This window comes from Lotus japonicus, chromosome 6 (genome assembly GCF_012489685.1).
Source record: "Lotus japonicus ecotype B-129 chromosome 6, LjGifu_v1.2".
Lineage (NCBI taxonomy): Eukaryota > Viridiplantae > Streptophyta > Magnoliopsida > Fabales > Fabaceae > Lotus > Lotus japonicus.
The window spans coordinates 47144797-47168931 of NC_080046.1; the positions used below are offsets into that span (position 1 = coordinate 47144797).

At 34.1% G+C, this 24135-nt stretch overlaps 2 protein-coding genes across 2 annotated transcripts; one reads left to right on the forward strand and one right to left on the reverse strand.

Moving 5' to 3' along the window:
• The first annotated feature begins 7384 nt into the window (after window positions 1-7384).
• On the forward strand, window positions 7385-12780 carry LOC130723387 (non-specific phospholipase C2). Its single transcript, XM_057574410.1, has 4 exons — window positions 7385-8007; window positions 9201-9808; window positions 11612-11788; window positions 12238-12780. Exons 1-4 carry the CDS (start codon window positions 7511-7513, stop codon window positions 12546-12548), a joined length of 1593 nt encoding a protein of 530 aa, XP_057430393.1. The 5' UTR covers window positions 7385-7510; the 3' UTR covers window positions 12549-12780.
• A 9221-nt stretch (window positions 12781-22001) lies between these two features.
• On the reverse strand, window positions 22002-24120 carry LOC130726584 (ABC transporter G family member 23). Its single transcript, XM_057577888.1, has one exon. The coding sequence runs from the start codon at window positions 24094-24096 to the stop codon at window positions 22153-22155; it is 1944 nt and encodes a 647-aa protein (XP_057433871.1). The 5' UTR covers window positions 24097-24120; the 3' UTR covers window positions 22002-22152.
• Between the last annotated feature and the right edge of the window lie 15 nt (window positions 24121-24135).

A 24135-nucleotide genomic window follows, 5' to 3' on the forward strand; every position in this document is an offset into this window, starting at 1 on the left:
AACCTTAACCAGAATGATGATGCAAAAGAGGAAGAACATGGTTACATGGAGAAAGATTAGTGGGTGAATGGATTCATGATTCATCAATGGCGAAGCTGCGGCGAGAAAAGAAAGGGAACGGGAGAAAAAGAAGATGCGCGTGGGTTAGGAAATTAGAATAAGTGGAGTATAGTAAATTGAATTAAATCTTAACCATCAGTTATAATCCAACTGTTTACTCTCATCTCTCACGTTAAACCACTCATCTCACTTGATACGCTCTTTATAGTTATATATATATATTATAACTAGTTAGTAGCCCGTGCAATGCACGGGTTGCCCGCTTGTATTATTTTTAAAAAATTAATGCTTTGGATTATTTTTAGTATGATTTAATTGTTATTGTTTAGATATTTCACTGAGAAATCTAAATTTTTCAATAGCTGATATACAATATAATAATATTTTCATATTTTACTGATATATATATATATATATATTTGCACTATTTTTGCTAATAGTTCTTTTTGTAATTTTAATAGCATATATGACTAATATTAACATGAACATGTACAGACATTTAATATAAATGAATAATAATTGGCTTTGTTTGTTAAAAAAATAGTGCAAGCTTATAGGATAGAGATTTGGAGACCGAACTAATTTTTGAATCCGAATTTGAAGAATTGCAAACAAATTTAAAGAGAATATTTGATACATTGTTATTATGGGAGTTAAATTAAAAATTGAATAAAGGAGAAATACCACAATTTGAGGAATTTTGAGAAGTTTTAGCAATTTGTTATGTTGAGAATATAAGTCCTTAAAGAATGAATAACCAGTAAAGAGTATGGAGCGTGAATTGCACGGATGAATGTAGTAGAGAGATGTAGTTAAAAATTGAGAAAACTAATGAAGTGGATAAATATGAGGGAGAGTGTGGAATTTGAGTGCCACACTTTCTAGAGTGAAGTCTCAAATTTATTAGATAACAGGGTGGATATATATAACGTACATAATATCATATATGTTATATATATTATATATGTTATATGATAACATATAATACATTGTGTATAAAATACTATTTTTTTATTATATTATAAGATAAGATAGCATATAATATATTGTGTAAAAAAATTATATTTTCATTATATTATACATAGCATATAGGTTTTTTATATAGTTATATATATTATATATATAACGTATATAATATTATATATAAATATGTTTTTTAGAGAAATAAAAGAAGTAATTAATTGGGAGAGTGAGGTAATACAGTGGATTTTGAATGAGAAAACTAGGGGTGTACAAAGGACGGGTTGGGATGGGTTTTGGTTAACCCTAACCCGACCCTAAATATTGATCGGGTCAATTCAAAGACCCTAACCCGTCCCTAGACCCGAAACAACTTGACATTATGCGGGTCCAATTTAGGACGGGTCTATGTAGGACGGGACCGGGTTGGCCCGAGGGACAATAAGTTTAAGACTATTTGATACTAATTGTAAAATTTAAAGATAATAACATACTAAAAGAGTTATAAGTTGGAACTATTTTTTTAAGAAATAACTTGAAAGGATCCAATTCTTTCATAATCTATTGCACTTGAGGTTTACATTTTGTTTGATCATTTCTTCACATGTCTCATATATGCATAATACACACACATGATTTTCTCTTATTAGAACATGAAAGTGTGCATAGTTTGACAAACGTTTATTTAATTCATAAGGTAGATGTTAGACATTTTAATCTCATCTACATGGTAAGATAAATTTGAGCACCATGTATCACATTTTAATCATTATAACAAATTAAAATTTTATAAAATATATATGTGGGACGGGCCGGGTGACCCGAGTGTCAACCCGAACCCGACCCTACCCGAACTCGGGTAACTCAAAGATCAACCCGAACCCGGTCTCTTTTAATTATCGGACCGGGTTCAACCCGGCCCTAAAGGCTTGGGCCGGGACGGGTTGGCGGGTAGGGCCGGGTCTTGTACACCCCTAGAAAAAACAGCTATCAAAAAGAAATAAAGCCCAACAGTTGTTGAATGGCTCATATGTGTAAAACACAGTAGTACAGGCTCTCAACCATATTCTCCCTATCTTTACCTTTCCTTCCCGGAGTGGCGGAGGGACAGGGGTGACTTACCCCTGCTTAGTCACCCCTGAAATTCTTAGAAACTTTTTAAAAAAAATTGAAGCAATGTGGGACTTGAGAAGGACAGAGTGTTTTATATGTTGGGAAGGGAAGGAGCTAGCTTCTGCTCTTCCGTTTGATGGGCTGGACAACTCGCGGATGGTGTTCCCCATAGTGAATCTGTGTTTTTTTTCTTCTTTATTTTGTGTAATCGATCCAGATCTGAACTGCCTTGGTTCTCTGGTCTGATCGTGGTTTGGTCCCCTGTTTCCTTCCTTTTCTCCCCTCTGTTTCTGTTTTATTTTTTTCATCTCTTTGGTTCTCTTTGTAAAGGGTGGCACCCCTTGTGCCCTTAATAAAATTAATTGCATATCCAAAAAAAAGCACTCTTTTTTGAATGGCTGTCCTATTCTCTGTTTAAAGAATTCTTAGGAGTGCCAATTTTAGATGGATATGCTAGCAGAATGCAGAAGGAACTCTGGATCCTCACTGAGTGCGTAACTTCCTTATGCCTATTTTGGAATATGTTGATGTGTACTGTTTTAGATGGATACTAGAAAATTATTTGATGTGGCTAAAGATATTGTTTTAAGAAATTTCACTCCTCGCATGATGCTTGTGAACTGAAATGGAATTTACTATCAATTTACCGTTAATTTTTTTTTCTTAGGATTGTTGTATTGGATTGGCTTGTTCAGGGGATATCGAGTTTGCTTTGGAAGGGTGGCTTATTTTAGAATTAATTAGTGCTTGTTCTGGCTCTCAGTAGTTTAGCTTTGGCAACCTTTTTTCTTGTCTGGGAGGTTGATTGTTTTTTGTAGTTTTGTTTTCTTTTTCTTCCAATTCAATAGATACTAGTGCTTTTTTACCCGCGCGTTGCACGGGAATATGTCTATTGTATTTGATACATCAATTCATATTTTAAATTATAAATATTTAAGATGCTAAGAATATAAGAATAATCATAATAAATATGTAGATATTTAAAGAGCACAAATTTTGAAAAACACAGAAGTTCATGAACCAAAAGCTTTAATTTTTACATATGTGAGGTATAACAGAATTTTGTTTGTGAAGATGTATACTCGTGTTGCATAAAGGGTAATGTTTTTGTGTTTTAGATATATAACAATACATAAATATATAATTATTTTTTAAATTATTAAAAATACACTTAAGTTATAGAAAATGATTTTTTTTTTAACTCGTACAAATTTTCATTTTCATGTAAAATGTTTCTCCCCGTGAGATCTCGTAACTCTAATTTGTTAGCACTAATAAATTCAGGTCATAATTTTATAGTCCATATGTATTAATATTTTGTATTCCTCGTACTTTTCTTACTATCAAATTATTATAGTTATATACTTATATAAATATACACTCTTTAAATTTTGAAAATAATACTAAAGTTAATTATATTAAATTTATTCTATTAAAATAATATCAATTAATTAGTTTAGAACATAATGATTGTATAAAAAAAATATAATGATATTTTTTATATAAAACAAAATCTCACGTAGATAGCATTATAGTACTTTAAAATTAAAACATACAATTGAAAATTATATGCAAATACAAACAACAACCGCTTTAAAGTTTCAAAGCAGACTTAGATGCAAATCATCTTACTGAATGAATTCTCATTTATCAGAGAAACAAAATCTTATAAATTTCATAAATCAATATAGATTTAAAATTTTCAAATTAGCCAAGATAGATTTGTTTTGGAAATGAATTTTAGGTACAGAAATTTCTCCTCGTCATTTATACTCCCTCCGTCCCCTATTATAAGTCACTTTTTGTGAGTTTTTTTTGTCCCAAAATATAAGTCACTTTACAATATCTATGCAACATTAATTTTTTCTCTCCATGTTTACCCTTGTAGCATTTAAAGAATTTTCCTACTTTCCAATATTTTTCTTTATTATCGAGGTCACTTTCATTTATATCTACTCAAAAAACTTCCAAAACTTATTTTTTATTGGTGGAAGGGGGTTTTCAAGATAGTGGAACATTAATATGGAGAGAGAGGTAGATGAGATTCATTGAATTGATATACTTTTAAATGTGGTCAGTTTAGGAAAAAAGATACAAATTTATTGTAACTAACTAATTCTAACCACTTTTCTTAATCCTAGAGAATTAGGTAAAAGTGACTTATAATAGGGGACGGAGGGAGTAACTGAATGCATTCGGTTGGTATCTCATTTGATTTTATTTGAAATTTGACATAATATCAATCAATTAGTTTAGAATATAATGATTGTTTAAAAAAAATATACTGATACCTTTTATATAAAACAAAATCTCACGTAGGTAGCATTATTGTAATTTAAAATTAAAACATATAAATTGAAAATTAAACCCAAATAAAAACAGCAATAGCTTTTAGATTTCAGAGCAGCTTTAGATGCAAATCATCTTACTAAATGGATACTCATTTATCAGAGAAATAAAGAAGTTAACTGTATAGAGAAATCCTTAGGGTTTTACAAAATCTCACGTTACATATACATAAAGAAATCTCTAAAGTTAAAAAGAAGATTTTACAATGATAGTTTTTATATAAAACAAAATCTCACGTTACATATACATAAAAAAATCTCTATAATTAAAAATAAGATTATAAAATTAATAATGATTGCATTCACATTAATAATGGTTGATTTGCCGGAGTAATATCCTTTCACCCTCCATAAATGTACATCAAACCTTATATGCACTAACCTATGAGCTCTAGTCCGCAGTTAATGAGAAACTCTGCCAAATTCACCTACCAACCATCAAATCTCGGAAAAAAAGCAACCTAGCAATAGGATTTGGCAATTCCAAATTAACACTAACCTATAGGTATTCAGTTGTAGAAGAATCCCACCAAAACTATGAAAAAATCTAAATTGCAATGTGAAATGAATCACACTACTTTTCCACATACCTCGATTAATTAAAAAATATATATTTTCTATTGTTTTATATGCACAATATTTTTTTTATTGATCTCATGTTAATTATATTCTCATAAAAAATACCTTTTTAAATTTTAGATTTGATTAGGATTTAGATTGTTTATTTTCTCAATTGTGATGGGGATAAACAATCTAAATCCTATTATAATATATATATATATATATATAATATTTGTGTGTGTGTTTTAAGATAGATGGTTCGGTCTTGGGCCCTAGTTCGCTGGCCGTTTGCGGGGGAGTGTGTGAAGGAATAATGACATTTAAGAAAATTCATTTCAATCTTAATTTTGTTTTCAGTTTCTCAAACAATAGATTAATTGCCATTTAACAATTTATCTTCAGTTTCAGTTCAACTTCAATTGGTGCCTAACGGTTTTTCATTGGCAATTACATAACCTTTATTATGATTAATCGGAATGGTCAATATATAGGTTAGGGGCAGCGACCATTTCTTGGGCTGGAAAACATGGAACATGGTTATTCATAAGAGAATAGTGAAGTAGAACATGAGACATAAAAAATGAGTGATGTTCCTTTCATACCGTGAGTTCAGAGATTGATTCCTGGCATATTCAATTTATATTTTGATGTAAAAAAAAACACAAAATTTCATTATATTCCATATGTGTAATATTTTTTTGTATTTTTTAACTATCACAATTAATCATATCATCAATGATCTGTCGAACTTTGTGAATATTTCAGCATATTGTGATACTCAATCTATCTTTATTTATAAGTCAGTTTAAAGAATATCTTTTTCTTTTTATTTTTTTATTTTTATTTTTTTTGACAATAATAGGGGTAAAAAACCCAACAGAACAGAGAACTACAAAACCATACGGGTAGCAACCCCAATAACATCACCCCTCAAAAGGGGATACAAAGAAAGTGGAATATCTTTTTTTTTTCTTTTTTGATGGGAGAATATCTTTTTTTTTTAGAAGTTAGTCAATGAAGCATTTTATATTTTTTTCTAAAACTGGCCTTCATATTTAATATGAAATAGACAATATATTTTTAAACAGTTTGAACTTGGAAAAAGAACTTGGATAATCTAGAAAAGTTACTAGTAGTTACTTTTTTTAATTAAAAGATTTGGTATAAATGCTCATCAATGAAGTCGGATGCATCAAGACATAAAAATGAAATGGTAGGATCCATAACTTTTTATAGGATTATTTTTTTTTTCCATCTAAAAGATAAATTGCACCCTTCGGTTTGATCTTTGGACCTCCCCACCCAACCCATATGTCTCATAACTCTTACCACTTGAGCTATCATTCGAGGACTTTTATAGGATTATTAGATAAAAGTGAAAGACTAATTAAGCTCTTTTTGATATATTAAAAAGATAAATTACAGGGGTTGATTCCCAGACCTTCGTCTCCCTAACCCATATGTCTAGGGGTGTTCAGTTTGGGCCGGTTTTAGGTGGAACCAATAACCGATCCAATCAAAATTCATTGGTTTGGTTTCGATCGATTGTTAGCAAGAAAAATTCCAAATCCGAACCGAATCGATTCGATGATGAACAGTTTGGATCGGTTCGGTTCATCGGTTTCACAACTTCTTCTATTTTTTTTTGGTAAATATCAATTTCACAACTTTAAATATATAGCAAACACATATGATTCACAACTTAACAATGCATAAAAATGACAAATCAATAACTCAATCATAGCTTAATCACAAATCCATAATTCATAATCAACAACTTAAGTACTTAACAATAATGTAGAAATGCTTAAAGTAATGTTTAATATTAGTACCATTACTAATTAATAATAAAAAAAAAACATAATATGTCTAACAAACACAAAAAGTCTAACATTAACAATATTTATTCAAAACATTTCTTTAATAAATACACATATATATAAATATATATCATCGGTTCGGTTCATCGATTTTTAATTTTTTAAACTGTGAACCGAAGCAATCTTCATTGATTTTTATCAGTAATAATATGTTTTTAATCAAATAACAAGAAAAATTATTCCAATTGCTTTGGTTCAGTTCGTCAGTTTCTTCGGATCGATCACCCCTACATATGTCCACCAAACTTGCTTAAACTAATAAAAATTTATATTAAATACAATTTAGCAAACTCATGATTTGCAAATTCTTTTATGTAACAAAAAAAAACTCATGATTTGCATTAATGAAAATACTTCAACACTTGGTTTGGTTTTCCCAATCAAGCAAACACAACAGTCCCCATAAAAGATCTCTCTCTCTCTCTCTCTCTCTCTCTCTCTCTCTCTCTCTCTCTCTCTCCTATATATACTTCATTTCTGCATTTTCTCTCATTCTCACTCTCACAACAAACCCAACTCCAAATCCCCAAAACCTCTCCCGTAATCTCTCACTATCTCCTCCACCATTGTTTAAACAAAAACAGAACAATGGGTACCCTGACCCGGACCCGCAAAGGTTACTCTACCACCCTCTTTATTCTCTTGACTCTTTTGCTTCTCAACTCCCCAAGTGTCCATGCAATTAGCAACAACCCCATCAAAACCGTCGTCGTTTTGGTCATGGAGAATCGCTCCTTCGACCACATGTTGGGCTGGATGAAGAAGCTCAACCCGGCCATCAATGGCGTTACCGGGTCGGAGTCCAACCGGGTATCCGTAACCGACCCGAAGTCGCAGCAGTTCTTCTTCAAGAGCCAGGCGCAGTACGTGGACCCGGATCCGGGTCACTCGTTTCAGGCAATCCGGGAGCAGATATTCGGGTCGGAAGACACCTCGGCTGACCCGGCTCCGATGAATGGGTTCGCCCAGCAAGCTTACTCGATGGACAACACCACCGGCATGTCGCAGAATGTGATGAATGGGTTTGATCCTGATATGGTTGCTGTTTACAAGACACTTGTTTCTGAGTTTGCTGTGTTTGATAGGTGAGAATTGATTCCTGTTCAATATCCAAACGTTATCCCAAACTTGTTGAATCATTTTCCATTTTTACTTTTGTTCATTTAATTTATGGTATATAGTTTTGAGTTTAATGAATATGTAACGTCTTTTACACCGATCATCAATGGTAATCACATTATATCACATTAAATATTTACTTTTATTTTAATTAAAATAAAAATATATTTTATGATTTGATAAAATTCATTTGGATGAATATGTAATACATTATATTGTACCTTTAATCCTATAGTTTTCACTTGTGACTTGTGAATTAATAATTGATTTTAATGATAAAATAGTAGGAGTAGTATTAAATATTTATTGCTAATTTTAGTTTTTTATAGGGGTTAGCTAGGGAGGGGAGGGACTAGAGTCTCTTTACATGAACATTATAAACATTAATGTTAATGCAATAATTTCTGGTAGATAAGACTATTTAATTGAGCATAAAAAGTAGCAAAACGGTTAGAGAGTTCTCCATCAACTTTTTCTCCCTTTCATCTTGCAAACAACACTATTCTCTTTATAAAATATCTTGGTAGCGCTACTTTAGGAATCGCATTCGCATTATCAGCATGCAGTTAGTTTTGTTTTAAACCATGGATGTGATATGTACCAAAAAAAAACCATGGGATGTGACACGGAGTGCTTTGGTTTCATATATAATCCAAATTAAAGCTAAATAATATTCTACAGTGCAATCTATATATTGGTTAAATATAATTAGGTCGTATTCCAAGTTATTACTATCTCTTTATAGTTTTTGCTTAGTTAATTTGTCACTTTCTTTATAAAAAAAAGATTTTTTAACCGTGAGTATAATATTAATATATTTTTTATGGTGCATTAACGTAAACGCTCCACCTATCCATAGGCATATAGTAATAGTATATATCTGACATCAAGTTGAAAATTATTTTATGCTTCACATTATTTTGACAACACAACTGTATATTACGAAAGAAAAAGATATACTACAAGACACAATAACAAAATTCGGATAATGTTGTTTGTCAGAAATGATTGAGATATTATGTTTGGTATATATTGTTAATTAACTTATAGCATTTTTTTTTGAACTCAGCATTTTTGTTATTTTAACATGAACGTTAGTGAAGAAACATAAACAACTATAGTCTTATTAATACAACGTGACATTTTATGTTGTTGTTAGGTGGTTTGCCTCCGTGCCGGCTTCCACTCAACCCAACCGTCTCTACGTGCACTCGGCGACATCCGGCGGCGCCACCAGCAATGTGGCGTCGCTGCTCGCCAAGGGCTACCCGCAACAAACAATCTTCGACAATCTCCACGACGCCGGAATCGATTTTGGAATATACTACCAGAATATTCCGGCCACATTGTTCTACAGAAACGTTAGGAAGCTAAAGTACGTGCCCAAATTCCACTTATACGACCTGTCGTTTAAGAGTGATGCAAAGGCAGGGAAGTTGCCGGGTTATGTTGTGGTGGAGCAGCGGTACATGGACACGAAGCTGCTCCCAGCAAATGATGACCATCCATCTCATGACGTGTACGAAGGGCAGAAGTTTGTGAAGGAGGTGTACGAGACGCTGAGGGCGAGCCCGCAGTGGAATGAAACCCTGCTTGTGATCACGTACGATGAGCATGGAGGGTTCTTTGATCACGTGCCTACCCCAGTGCGTGGGGTTCCCAGCCCTGATGGGATTGTGGGCCCAGAGCCATTTAACTTCACTTTTAATAGATTGGGGGTTAGAGTTCCTACTATTGCTGTTTCACCTTGGATTGAAAAGGGCACTGGTAAGTCTATGATCTATCTCTCCAATTTTACATGCTTTTTGATCAATTTTATGTTCCATTTCATTTAAATTGCATATAGATGTGAAAAGTAATCAATTAGCTAAACCTAAATATGTGTGTATATGCTACTTGCCAAAATTCCTCTTGGCACTCCCCGGATTCGGGTTCTTGTAGTCAGTTAGGGCACTATGCATTCACGCATTCAAGAGATTTGAGTCGTCTAATTAAGATTGGTTGCCTCAGATTTTTCATCATGACCTAACATTATACATGCCTTAAAATATGAACCGTTTGATTAAATCAGATTAAATGACTTAGATTTGTTGACTGCGTGAATTTAGGGGACTCATGACCGCTTGTTGACCGCGTGAATTTAGGGAATCCATGACTATTTAAGACATGTATACCTTTTGATCGTGATTTAGTCGATCGATCTTAATCGGACGACTCAAGTATCTTGAATGTGTGAATGCAGAAAATTGAATCATTTATTGCTCCAACAACTTGTGGAGTTAAAGTACTCACATTCTCTTTTTCTCACTCACCTAGATACACTCCTGATCTGATTTCACACACTGTGGCTCCATGATGCTAATAAAACATCTTCCTTTAAGTTAGGGATGGGTCACCATTCATTGGATTACTTACACGTAAACCATTTAATTTTCACACACAGCTTTCAGTACTTTGGAAATAGACAATGGATATAAAGTGGATGGAGTGGTGGGTGGGTGGGACCATATGCTTTTTTGGGTTGTCAAAGTGTACAATGTGAAACCTCATTACTTTGGATATTTTCCAACAATGATAAATCTCATACCCGCAAGAACCTGAATGGCCTTTGGTTTTTTGCCACTTTTCTTAGGCACTACCTGCATAACGTGTGAGCAAAATTAATTGCTTCGTGTCCTAAGCAAGGTTAATGATAAATGAAACATTCAATAATGCAGAGAAATTATGGATTGGTTGACTTATTGGTTAAGGCTCAACAAAGGGTTTATCTTTTGGCACTATCTTCCTAGTTTTGTCGGATTCAAATATGACTTTTGAAATATAACTTGATATATAACTCCCCATGTGTATATGCCATGATAAAAAAAAAGTTGCTTGCAGTTGGTTGAAATATGTACCTTGTGGTGAAAAGATCCCCAAAAGGGTGATAAATAAGGTACTAAGTCTTGTCAAGGGGAGAGTGAAATTATATTCCTTAGGTACAGAGTAATATGATGAAGCTGATAGATAGTGTGAATGCGATGCACAGGTTCTTGGATTGTTTAGTACCTTAGAAATAATAATATGATCCCCTAGTTGATTCTGGCTAGGATTCAACTTCATGGATATATTAGATAAGGAGGAAACTTCTGGGCTCTGTCATGAGTCAAAGACAAACAGGGCAACAGATGATGTTCAATAATGTGATTAGTAAAATAGTTTAATTGTAATTTCTTAAATAATCTTAAAATAAATTGTTTTTTTTATAATAAAATAAATTGTTTTTTTTGTTCTAGACAAACTTAATTAATTATATTTTTATTTATTCACATAAAATAGAGGAAAACATAAGATATAATGGTTAAAAGAATTGAATAACCAATTGAGAGTGTATATCACTTTGCTCAAGGAAACATCATATTTGATGATTTGATATAAAAGCTTTCATGAAGTTGTTCTCTATTCTGTCTATGTTTAATTTATTTAGGTAAATAAAACTTTAAACAATTGGACATATTTCTGTGCAGTAGAACAACTATGACTTGATGAAACTGTGCAAGGTTTTTCTGATTTGTTATGATGATGATGCAGTTGTTCATGGGCCAAACGGGTCACCAACTCCTACATCAGAATATGAACACTCATCCATTCCAGCAACAGTGAAAAAGATCTTCAATTTGCCTTCATTTCTGACCAAGAGAGATGCATGGGCTGGGACCTTTGAGGGCATTGTCCAAACCAGGACACAGCCTAGAACTGACTGCCCAGGTTAATCACTCCTCTATAGTACTCTTGAACAGCTAATTGGATTATGATCCCATTTTTATGTTTCAATAAACAACAATTAAAAGCCCATTTGATCGTTTATTTACCAAAACTACTCACACTCCATGGATACATGCATATGCAATCAAAAAGCTTTAGACCTACATAATCAAAGTCTGTTTTGACAGGACTAATGAATTTGTATTAGCTTCAAAACTGAACCCACTTCCTTAATATTTATTAATTTGATAACTTCTCTCAATTTTCCATTTTTCAACCTACATGTCATGTTATAATTGGATAACAATAAAAACAACACATAAAATTGCACCTTAGTTTTGTCCTACATTTTATTGATTAAATGGTAACAAGTAACAGAAGTGGATCCAAACAAAATCCAATGGGACATATTTTACACTTCGTTGATTCCTGCTGGTGTTGTTTTGACGCAGAGCAACTTCCAACCCCAGTAAAGATCAGGAAGAGTGGGCCTAATGAAGATGCAAAGCTCAGTGAATTTCAGCAGGAGTTGATCCAACTCGCGGCGGTGATTAAAGGAGATAACATCTTCACTAGTTACCCTGACACAATAGGGAAAGACATGACTGTTAAGCAAGGGAAAGATTACATGGATGATGCAGCCAAAAGGTTCTTTGAAGCAGGTCGTTATGCAAGGAAAATGGGAGTAAGTGAAGAACATATAGTTCAGATGAAGCCTTCTTTGACTACAAGATCATCCAAATCTGCAAACAAAAATCCTTAGAATAAAAAAAGCATGTAACATGGACGGAGTAAGAAGTTTTTAAATTTTTTTTGATACAAATATTAATACAGAAATGGAAGAAAGCAACATGATAGAAAATAATGGTACTTATATGGTATCCTTGTTATTTCATACATGTGTATGCATATGATGATATCTCAGTTGTTAATTTTCAAATTAGTAACTGTAATTACTTACTTTACATTCTAAATCTACCCTTCAGTTTAGAGAAGCCAATTCTTTCATTTGAACAATTCATAGACATATAATACCGTCGAGTTTTACATTTATGGTTGAGATGCCTTGCTTTCTTCTCTAAATTAAACATTTACTTTAGACGAGCCAAATCCTTGAAGATGATATGCATGGTGAAAATTCACTTTCATCAATTCAAAACGTGGGGCTTCCCTAGGTTTTGAATTGAGTGAAAGTAGATTTTTACTTGAGGAGTACCTTCTTTTTTTTCCTTTCCTCTTTTCACTGCATAGTGAACAAAGTGAACTGGAGATATAACATTCTGGCTGACAACTGACAAGGTGTTTCCATTCATGGCCCTCTCATAAAAATTTATTGGGAAAAAGGTGTTTCAATATCAATGATTAACTTGCACAAAACCATCCATCTATATTAGTCACAACTCTTCTATGAGTAAAACTCGTCCATTTTCACATGTAATTTGTATATATGTTTTTTTTCTTTGTGGTCAAATATTGATGTTTCTTATTTAGTAGTCACTGGCATCATGGGCCTTCTTTTATTATCTTTTCCCCTGGCTTTGTATGATGAATCCCATTCAGGTATGTTAGCAGTAACCTCATTGACCAACTTTACTACCTGCACCTGCAAATAATCATCAGAATTTCTATTAGCTGCCTAAACGAGCAACTACTATAAGACCTTTGTATGTATAAAGCTTTGGTAAACTTTTAGCTTTGTAGGTTCAGAAAAACCTTTACAATATCAGTTCAAAACTCCAGTACACTTCTAAACTATGGCAAACAGGTAATGTTGCTGTTCAATGATTTTCCAACGAACACTTATCAAAGCTCCATGTCTTCGAAGGATAGCTCAAGTGGTAAGAGCTAGAGACATAAATGTTGGGTGGGATGAAGGGTGAAGGGTACAGGGTTCGAACCCTGATGATGACTAATTTACTAACATTACTAACAACTAACATTTACCTATATAAAAACATACAACTCCATAATCCCTTAATATAGGCTTTAGGAAATGCAAATGGTATAAAGAAGTGGGTAAGGAAATGAGTCACACACATACACATATTTCAATAAGTCATCATACAATCCTGTTATTTAAATCAAAGATACAACCGAAATTATTAATTAGAGTAAGGAAATGAATATAGTCCATGCATGTTTCCCGTGCTAGTGCAAGTATTGTCCCTTCTAGTTCTTCTTTAGGTTATACTTTTTTTTGGTACATCAGAAAATTAAAGAAAAAAAGAAATGGAAGCTTGTGGAGGCATTGGTCTTTCAAATAGAAATGTAGGAATGATTTTTTTAGAAAAAAAACGTTGGGGGGAGGGGTTATTTGGGGGTATTCCTAGGTTTCACAACAGAAAAAACCCTACAACTTTGATTTTGTTTGATCTTTTCCTCTCTTCTACTTGCTTTGACCCTCTTCTCCTCTGTTCTATCTACACACCTTCCCTTTCTTCGACCCTGAAACAGACGGCGACCACCACGACATAAGCTTTGACCTTTCTCTGGTGAGTGTCGCCTTTGTTCTGCCCACTTCGACCCTCTTCTCCTATGTTCTATCCCGTGTTTATCATTGATTTAGTAAGTATATATAGGGTATAAATTATACAAGATAAAGACAAAAGTTCACTATCCCGACCATCCTGCTTTTCGGGATCCCATCTGTCCCAATTTTAAGGCATGCCATGATGAGCTATTTCATAATGCAAGACGGCCTTGAACAATTGTATTATTTTGGTAGTTTTCTCTCTGTTTTTTATCCTTCCATTGTTACAAGATGGCCTTGAACAGTTGAAATACTGACACTAATTTCTTTTGTAAGTTTAGTTTTAAATTATGTACTGTGATTTTGCCATATCACTCTAATTACATTACATTCTTAATTACTTGTAGTCTTAAAGGAAAAAGGACCCCAAAAGCAACCCAGACTGCCAACAAACCGTAGCCAGCAGCTAGGCAGAGACTCAATCTGCCATACCCGTACAATAGTTTCAGCAGAAAAATACAAAACCAGGAAACTAGGCTATACACTAATGTATAAACTAGCGATCATTCTAGTCATCAAAAAACCAGATCGAGAAATCAAGCTCAAGTACAAAGAGAAGATACTCACACTCTTATACTAGCAAACGTGCCCTCTTTGTGGTCATTGATGCTGGCAACACCGTTTAGAAGCCTAACCAATTATAGCACTGCAGACTCTCTTTCTCTCCCCCTGTCATTTCTCTGACCGAGACTCTCTTTCTCTCCCCCTGTCATCTCTCTGACCGAGACTCTCTTTCTCTCGCTGAGACTCTCTTTCTCTCGCCGAGACTCTCTTCCTCACCGCCTCTCTCATACATTCACCATTTGTTAAAGATTCCATGAGCAGTGAAAAGAAAATTAACCTCAATCAAGTCCCATTGGTCTGAACGGTGGCAATACTTCTTCAGCTTCCTTGTTGCCCATAGCAAACCACAAAAATGGCCAGATGTCGGTGGCGGAGGCTGGTCAGCTGCTCCGCCACTTCGAGCGGCTTTCTTTTCTTTCTTCTTGGCTCCTGCAGTGCGATCGTCCAGTAGGTGCCTCTGTAGGAACAACCGAACTTCATCATCACGTCTGCGACAGCCAGCCCGAGGGCATTTCATCTGGACCGACGTAGGTCATATGACCAAAAGGTGTCTAGTATTAAAATTTTATTAGACTTTATTCTATCAGGTCTTATACTATACAACATACCAAACATGCTATATTCGTCCTTTTATTTTGCTATGTCTATTCCGTTAGACTTACTATCACAGTTTACTCATGTTTGTTTGGATTTTTCACTGGATCTATGTTTAGATTTTTCGTTATATGTTTACTGGCTGGATCTTTGTTTGGATATTTTATTTCATGTTTGCTTAGTTCTTTCTATGATGAGTCTGATGTGTTATATAGTTTGAAAATCAGGCTTTCTCTTACAAGACTTCACATGATACTACTACAAAAACACGCTTTTGGGATGGACATATCCGCCACACGATAGTTAAAATTTTGACAAAATAATTTCGTCGCATTTTTGTGTGTCACAAAGTGTTTGGGACAGAATATATTACTCTGTCACGAGTTTGGGACGAAATAGAGACGAAATATATTAAATTATATTCATTTAAAAAATATATTCGTGACGGAATTTGTGACGGGACCCGGTCATTACAAAATATATTCACTGACTTGACACACACACAAACGCTCATTCGCCCACTCAATAAAGAATGCAAGAGTCACCCTTCTTTCCTCTATATGCCCTTGGCCTTAATGGACCCACAGAAAACCAACATCACTCACTCACCCTCTCTCATGATCATGCAACAGCTGCTCACTCTCAGTCACGCATCTCTCACACATCGATATCCCCCTCTCTCTTCACTGATCAATTCACACGATCAAATCAGTCCCATCATCTTCTTCTGCATTCCTTCTCTGCTCAACCTCAAATCGACCATTTCAACTTTCAAGGTGTGTCACATTATTATTTTTCTATTTCCTTCTCAATCTTACTTTCTTACTCCATGCATGCTTCTTCTATCACATTTTCTTGCTTTTTCTCCTCTTCCTCCTCTTCTTCCTCTCACATTTTCATTTTCTTTTTACTTTTCTTTCCCTTCTCCCACTCGCTTACTCTTATTTCCCAATGTTGCAGATGATCGGGACAACTAGTGATAAGGCGCGGAGGACCAACAACAGGAACGCCGGAATCCGCATCTGACAACCACGACCGGTTTACCACCGTTGCCGTGGCTGCAACCAGAACCACCCGTCGTGGGCAGCTGCTCAAGTCTGCGAACGACGTCACATCAACAAGGCTGCTCATGCAAGGGCAAACCAGCGAGCTCATGAGGAGGCCGCAGCTGCCGCTGCGTAGGCGGCGACACCCCGTGGCTGCTCCAAATGCGGGAAGATCTGGCCCTCAAAGGCGGATCGTTTGCTCTGCCGTACGAAGCACTACAAGGGGACCCGTAAGTACATTCTTGATATTGATCTTGATTTTGATTTCTCTTTTTTCTGTTCTGTTATATTTCCTTCAACAATTAATCTCTTAATTACTGCACCATCACTTTGACATTATTTTCATACATTTTAAATTTGACATCTAATTAATTTCTAGTCCATTGCCACTTTTTACATTTTATTGAAGATACACAAAATCAATCAGCAAACTGCAACAATTAATCTCATACTACATGTTATAGTTAATTTCCACGCAGCTAGCTAAAGTTGGGATAGTGAAATTATAAGCTATATGGTGTATTACCCACCACAACACCTATATATAGACTATCAACATCATTTCTAGTTCATGGAAAAAGTTGCGATTGGAAAAAGGATTTTTCACTATAAACGGGAGTATTCTAGAAAGTACAATGGTCAATTACTTTAAATATTTTATAATAAGTGTTTTTTCCCTTTAATTATGGTATACAAATAAATAGATTGAAAACATAAATTAAGTTTTTCAAATTCAATACATAGGTCAAGAAACCATGACTTACAGGTTCCAAAGTTTCTTCTACTTTTTTCTGTTATGCTATAAAAGCAATTTCACAAAATGATTACTTTTTTCTGTTATGCTATAAAAGCATTTTGGCAAATCCCTAATAACAATTAAAAATCAATGCACAAGTTGTAGAGGCTCAATCTGTCATACACGTACAATAGCTTCAGCAGAAAAATACAAAACCAGGAAACTAGGCTAAACATTACAACATAAACTAGCGATCATTATAGTCATGAAAAAACCAGATCGAGAAATCAATCCCAAGTACAAAGAGAAGATGCTCACACTCTTATGCTGGTAATGCTCCACACGACAGAGCAAACGTGCCTTCTTTGTGGTCCAGATCTCTCAGCAAATGGAGCAAACGCGTCTCATCATCTTCTCCCTACTTGACTCGATCAATTCAACGTTCAAGGTCTTTCACATTTCTTTACTTATTTCCTCTCGCTCTTAACTAATGATCTCTTGGGAAAATAATACTTATGCTAGGGTGTGTTGAATCATTCTAGATGAAAGTGGTATGGTAATGATGCAGAAAATCAAGATTGAAAGGTTCTCAGTGATAAGTAGATAGTTTTCACATTACTCTTGAAGGCCTCATTACTCATTAAAGTAGGTTTTGTTTCTCCTTTGTCCATCATTTTGGTTAGAATTGATATGTTAGAGATTGGATGATGACTGATGCTTGTAAATGTAATTTTCACTGAATATGTATTCATGAAAAAACTATAGGAACGTGAGCGTTATCATTTCTCCTCAAGCTCTGTTTGGATCTTAGTGGGAGAAGCACCGAATATTAGACACCTTGATGGAAATGCTAAATTTGAATGCAATTCATTGATTTACCAAAAAAAAAACTTATGCTAGTGAATAACCACTTTTAGGCAGGGACGGAACCACTTGTAGTGTTACATGTTAGCACAATTAAATACACAATAATAGATATAGACTTGCAATTTATTTTGGTAAAAGAAGAAATGCATAACTTGTCGCATGTTACTTGCAACGTGTATTTCGTGACAATGTGCCATAATCATTACGATGTGAATTGGAATTTGAATATCTGAGATATGGTTCCTCTTGATTCGTGGGACCTTTTTCAATTTTGAAGGACGTGTCTTTTATTGTTGCCTACCTTTTTACGACTTGTACTCAACTTTGCATATAGCTGTGAAATTTATGGATAAGGGTCAGTGCTTGTTTTGCTTTTTCCTTCTTATTCTTTTTTACTCCGGAGAAGAATCTTGCCTCGCCAACTAATGGACTATAAAACATGCCATCAATAGCCCCTAAATATCCAACCTAAACTATGTGAAATGTGAGTTAAAAATCAGGTTTGTATGTTTTATAGGAGAAATTACCATTACAAAGTGAATAGTTAAATTTAATAAAAATTGTTTTTTATAGGTAAATGTTAGTAGTTGTTATAAATATTAGTAAATTAGTCATTCTCAGGCTCGTACCCTTATCTTTCACCTTTCATTCCACCCGACCCTTATGTCCCCTAGTTAGGGACGGAACCAGAAAATATAGTCACGGGGGGCGAAAATTTAAGAGCCTAATCAAATTGTAATTTTTTTTCCAATAAAAGATAAAAAAAACACATAGTTTAAGAACTAATTAATTAATATATAATTCAAATAAAACACATTATCGAAAGTTGAGTTATATTAAAGAGAGATTAATTTGCTTGAAATCCCTTTAGTCTGCTACGTTGGAATTACAGAAGGGTTATCTTTGCTTTCCAAAGGAGGGGCTCCATTGCTATCTTTTAGATGTTGTGAGAAGGCTTTAGCGTTGTTGTTGCTATCTTTTATTTTTAGTCGTTGAGTTTTGGAGCTTGGCTTTTTCTTGTGTCAGCCTTGCTCTTTGCTTCTCTCTTGTTCTCTGTATAAGGGTTAGGGCACCCCTTGTACCCTGTCATTTATTTATACATATTCAATTTGCTGATAAAAAAAAGTTTTTATTAAGTAATTTGTGAGAGTTATGATGTGATAATATGAGGTGGTAGCCTAGGTGAGAAATATGATATTAAATGAGAGGACGAATGAAAGAAAGTGTGTATAAAAATAAATGAGTTGTAAAATAACAACCATTTTAAAAACACATGTGAAAAGTTAAAATAACAACCATGTAAAAATAAACGATTTAAAAATAAATGAGTAAAAAATTAGAAGAAAAAAAGGCAGCATATTTATTTTATATTTTATATTCATATATTGCTTTAATATTGAGAAACTTACACTATAATGACAACATGTATAGAACTCTCAACAACACATAATTAAATCATGTATAAAGCAATCAAGATTTAAAAATAAATAGTAGTTTTTTTGTGTGTGGGTATTTTGAGAGTAATTTTTAGAATTATGGCTATTAATACTACCCAGTCTACTATTTTTTTTCCTAAAAAAACAATAGAATTTATTTATAAAAAACCTAAGTATACACTAAGGTAGCGTTTGGTAGACAGGTGGGAAGGGAACGGAACATGACACATGGGTTCCGTTCTGTGTTTGTTGTGTTTTTAAGATGGAACGGAACGGGACATAAGGTTCCAGGAACGAGACACTTTGGTTCCCTGGAAAAGGGTGGAACGGAAGGGAACGGAACGGAACACTCTCTTAAAACTTTTGCAAGTTCAAAAATACCCCTAATTTATATTTGAAATTTTATGTATCTAAACAGTTTAAAATCACTTATAAAATCGAAAGCACTTATTATATTTGTAGACAAAGTTAAATAAAAATCTACTTTTTCAAAAAAATCACTTAAAATAAAATCAATTATTTTTTTCAAAAGTAAAATAACTTTTTATAAGCAATGATAAACGAGCCAATTAGAGTGCGTTTGATTCAACTTATTTTGGAAAAATCACTTTTAAAATACTTATTTAATCAAAAAATCACTTTTAAAATAAAAAACATCACTTTTTTAATCAAATATCACTTTTTGTGTTTGTTTCAGCTGAAGCTGAAAACGAATTATTTGAAACAGTTACTTTAGCTTATCATGAAAACCTATGATGATAGATGAGAGGAGATAAAAAAAAGTGATTTTAATTAGAGTAATCAAACACGAATCAACTTAATTAAAATAAAATCAATTATTTTTTCAAAAGTAAAATCAGTTTTTGTTAGCAATGATAAACGAGCCAATTAGAATGCGTTTAATTCAACTTATTTTGGAAAAATCACTTTTTGTGTTTGTTTCAGCTGAAGCTGAAAACAAATTATTTGAAACAGTTACTTTAGCTTATAATGAAAATCTATGATGATAGATGAGGGGAGATAAAAAAAAGTGATTTTAATTAGAGTAGTCGAACACGAATCAATTATGTTTTTCTCAAAATCTCTTAAAAAAATTATAGTTAAAAATCAATATTTTTAATCTAAATAAACACACTTTAAATAGCTTAAATAGATAATTAGGTTTCTGCTTTTTTCAATAGCATACTGAAACAACTTAAACAATATATAAGTGATTATTTTAAAGAAATAAGTGATTATTTCATGAAGTAAGCAATAGCAAACGGTTTCTATGCAAAATGTTCAATTGAGTTCAATTTGTTTTCTTCAATCAAATATTAAACATGTAGGGTTATATATGTAATTAAAATCATGGTTCTGTTCTATTGACTTGGAGTTACCAAACACAACACATAGAACATTATTGTCCTGTTCCATCATGTTCTGTCCCGTTCCGTTCTGTTCTGTTCCGTTCCGTCACCAAACACTACCTAATTGCATAAGAAAACTGTCAAAGACACCTAAAGTAGAAAAAGCACTACACCCCAACTTCTAATTATAAGGTACTAACAACTAATAGTAATATATATCTTCGAAAGTCTCTAGTTAAAGAGAAGAGAAAGATATAAGGGAAGAGGCAAGTCAACCAACAAAGTTAATAGTGGGGTAGTGTGAAGTTGTGACCCGTCTAGATGAGTTTGAGATATCAATCGGTTTTAAATAGTTGGGTGAAAAATCATCTATACACTAGACATGCCACCGACCGATTAATGGCTACAGGTTGTTCGGATTATGTTTCTTGGGTGATGGTTTTGTCGGGTGAATTGGTTTCAGTCGGTAGTAATTTTCTGGACAGCCCTAATAATGCTAGTTTCCAAACCAACTCTTAGAATCTCATAATTTGGATTTAGGTCAGAAGCTTTTTGCATCCAATTGTGTACACAGAAGCCGAATTTCGTAACAATGGTTTTGATGGAATAGTTGTCGAAAGTGACATCATATAGGTAGGAGTGTATAGGTAGTAGCATCCTTCAACCCACACATCCCCAAAACAAAGCCAGATCGACTAGCCCATATTGGACTACTATTTACTCACTCATAAAATTTATTTTTCAAAATAATCATTATAATTAAAAAATTTGTTTCTGTTGTTCAACTTACAAAACACAATAAAAACCAAAAAATTCCAAAACAAAAAATTAAAAATTACAAGTGTATTTTATTTACGTTTTTGGAACTTGAATTTCCAAAAAAATTAAATTTTGCTTCCAAAACTTCCAAGATTTACCAAATTCAGAAGCTAAATTTTTTGCACCGCTTAACTTCAGCTCAATGATATTCCAGTTTAATCGTAAGAAAATGAGAAATTAAATGATAAAAAAATAACATGATGATTAAAATATCACAAAATTTAATAAATTGCACTGAATTAAAGAAAACTATAATGGTTGAAATTTGAAAGTGATTGGTTGAGTAAAAGGCTTGTTTTGTTATATGTGCACTACACATGGAACAAGCCTCTTCTTAATATGAATTGTAATGAACGTAAAACATATATTTGAAGACCTTCATTTTGTTCTGGAGTAATGACTAATGATGTAGCTTTGGTACTCTTATTATATTGTTGTCTTGGAGGCTTTTCTAGCAAGTATAATCCAACAAAGCACACGATAGAACACAAAAAATCCAAGCATGATCCCTACATTCATCCACCTATGATCTTTTTCAAGCCCTCTACTCTTCAACACATCAAAGCCGGTAATCAAACAATGAGCATTCTCTGTTTGTTCAGAGAAACACTCAGTTCTAACATTCCAATACTCATTTGTGAGTAGTGCATCCAAAGGGTACCTATAGAGGGACACATAATACATGAATAGCCAATATTTTGGAATGCTCTCTTTTGGGATGAAGTATCCAGAGAAGAGGAAGAAGGCTCCAAGAACAGTGCAGATGAGAGAATTCCCTGAAATGAAATCAGGAGAGACTGCACTCAAAAAGAGTACTAGAGAACTTGCCATGAGCACAATGAGCCAAACCACAAAAGTGAAGAAGGTGAAGGCTGAAAGGGAAGGATTGAGTCCTACAATCCAATACACAGGAACTGCAAAAAGTATAGACACTACAAACAAGAAAGGGAGAAAAACAAGAGTGTTGGCTATCATGTAAGAGGAAATTCTATAGGCTCCCCTTGAGGCTTCTTTCATCAAAACACTTCTCTCTTGAAGGTATATTGGAAGTGCTTCCACTGTAGAAGACAGGAGAAAACTGAGACTAAATGCAAACAAGCCTAACCTTTCTGCAATTCCTTCTTCATCTTTTCTAACCTTTATGTAAACACTTGCTAGCCCAAATCCACCAACTAGTGCTTGCAATGTTCTGGCCAGGAAAAGCTGTTTTGTTCTGTAAATGATCTTCCAAAATCTTGAGCAGAGAAATAGTGTCTCCATCAAGTATGCATAGCAATGTTTGCCAAAACTTTCTGTATAATATTGGACTCTACTGTTTTCTTCCTCTGGCCATAAAGGGTTTGGAAAAAGCTCATTTTCCTCAATGGTGTAAGTGTCAAATTTGGAAGTGGAATCTTCTAACCTGCGGATAATTTCCATGGAAAATTCTAAAGCATTCAGTTGTATAGGAATTTGAAACCCCAATTTAGTTATGGTTTCCTCTAGTGATTCTAGGCTACCATTGTGAACAACTGAACCATGAGAGAGGATCAAGAACTTAGAAATGTACTGCAAAATTCTATAGCTAGGTTGGTGGATTGATAGGACCACTGTCCTTTGCCTTTGTTTGACCATTGAAGACAGAAGCTCTATCACATGCAGAGCTGAAGTGCTGTCTAGGCCTGATGTTGGTTCATCTAGAAGCAAAATTGGAGGATTATGAATCATGTCAACTCCAATTGATACCCTCTTTCTCTCCCCACCAGATATCCCTCTATTCTCTTCATCCCCAACAAAACTATCTGAAACATGAAAAAGGCCTAGCTCTTGCATCAAGCTTTCCACCCTCATTTCTCTATCATTTGGTGTCATTTCTTTTAGCCTAAACTTGGCACTGAACAGCAAAGTTTCCTTCACAGTTAGCAGAGGAAGCAAATTGTCTTCCTGGGCCACAAAGCCACATATCTTCCTCAACTGGGCAGGACTGGTCATTGGATGATCATTGATTGAGATAGTTTTAGGATCAAAATCTCTGTCTTTCACCCGCCCGGCAATGATTCGAAGAAGAGTAGACTTCCCTGTGCCACTAGGACCAACAACAGCAACAATCTCAGAACTTCTGGCCACAAAAGACACAGACTTGAGTATGTTTACAGGCTTGGGTTTTTGAGTCAGGTGACAGAACGAAAAGGGAGTGTTCTTTTGTGGGTGCAAAGTGTAGGAGAGGTTTCTGACATAAAGTTTGTGTGCTGTTTTGAAATGATGCAGTGCAGGTGGTGGTGAATGGTAGAAAGAAGAAGAAGGACTAGTGGACTCTTCAGGAGAGTTAGAAGTGGAAAAGAGTATTACAGAGTCATCTTCATTAATGGAAGGTTTCAAGCAAGCTTCCATTGTGTGGTTTTGATTATTCTGTGGGAGATAAGTGAGCTT

What these genes read in the sequence shown, in the direction of transcription:
- LOC130723387 (XM_057574410.1), top strand. Translation starts at nt 7,511, where the DNA reads ATGGGTACCCTGACCCGGACCCGCAAAGGTTACTCTACCACCCTCTTT. An exon ending in TTGGATTGAAAAGGGCACTG is followed by an intron (nt 9,809 to 11,611) that starts GTAAGTCTATGA and finishes ATGATGATGCAG; the next exon opens with TTGTTCATGGGCCAAACGGG. An exon ending in GCCTAGAACTGACTGCCCAG is followed by an intron (nt 11,789 to 12,237) that starts GTTAATCACTCC and finishes GTTTTGACGCAG; the next exon opens with AGCAACTTCCAACCCCAGTA.
- LOC130726584 (XM_057577888.1), bottom strand. Translation starts at nt 24,096, where the DNA reads ATGGAAGCTTGCTTGAAACCTTCCATTAATGAAGATGACTCTGTAATA.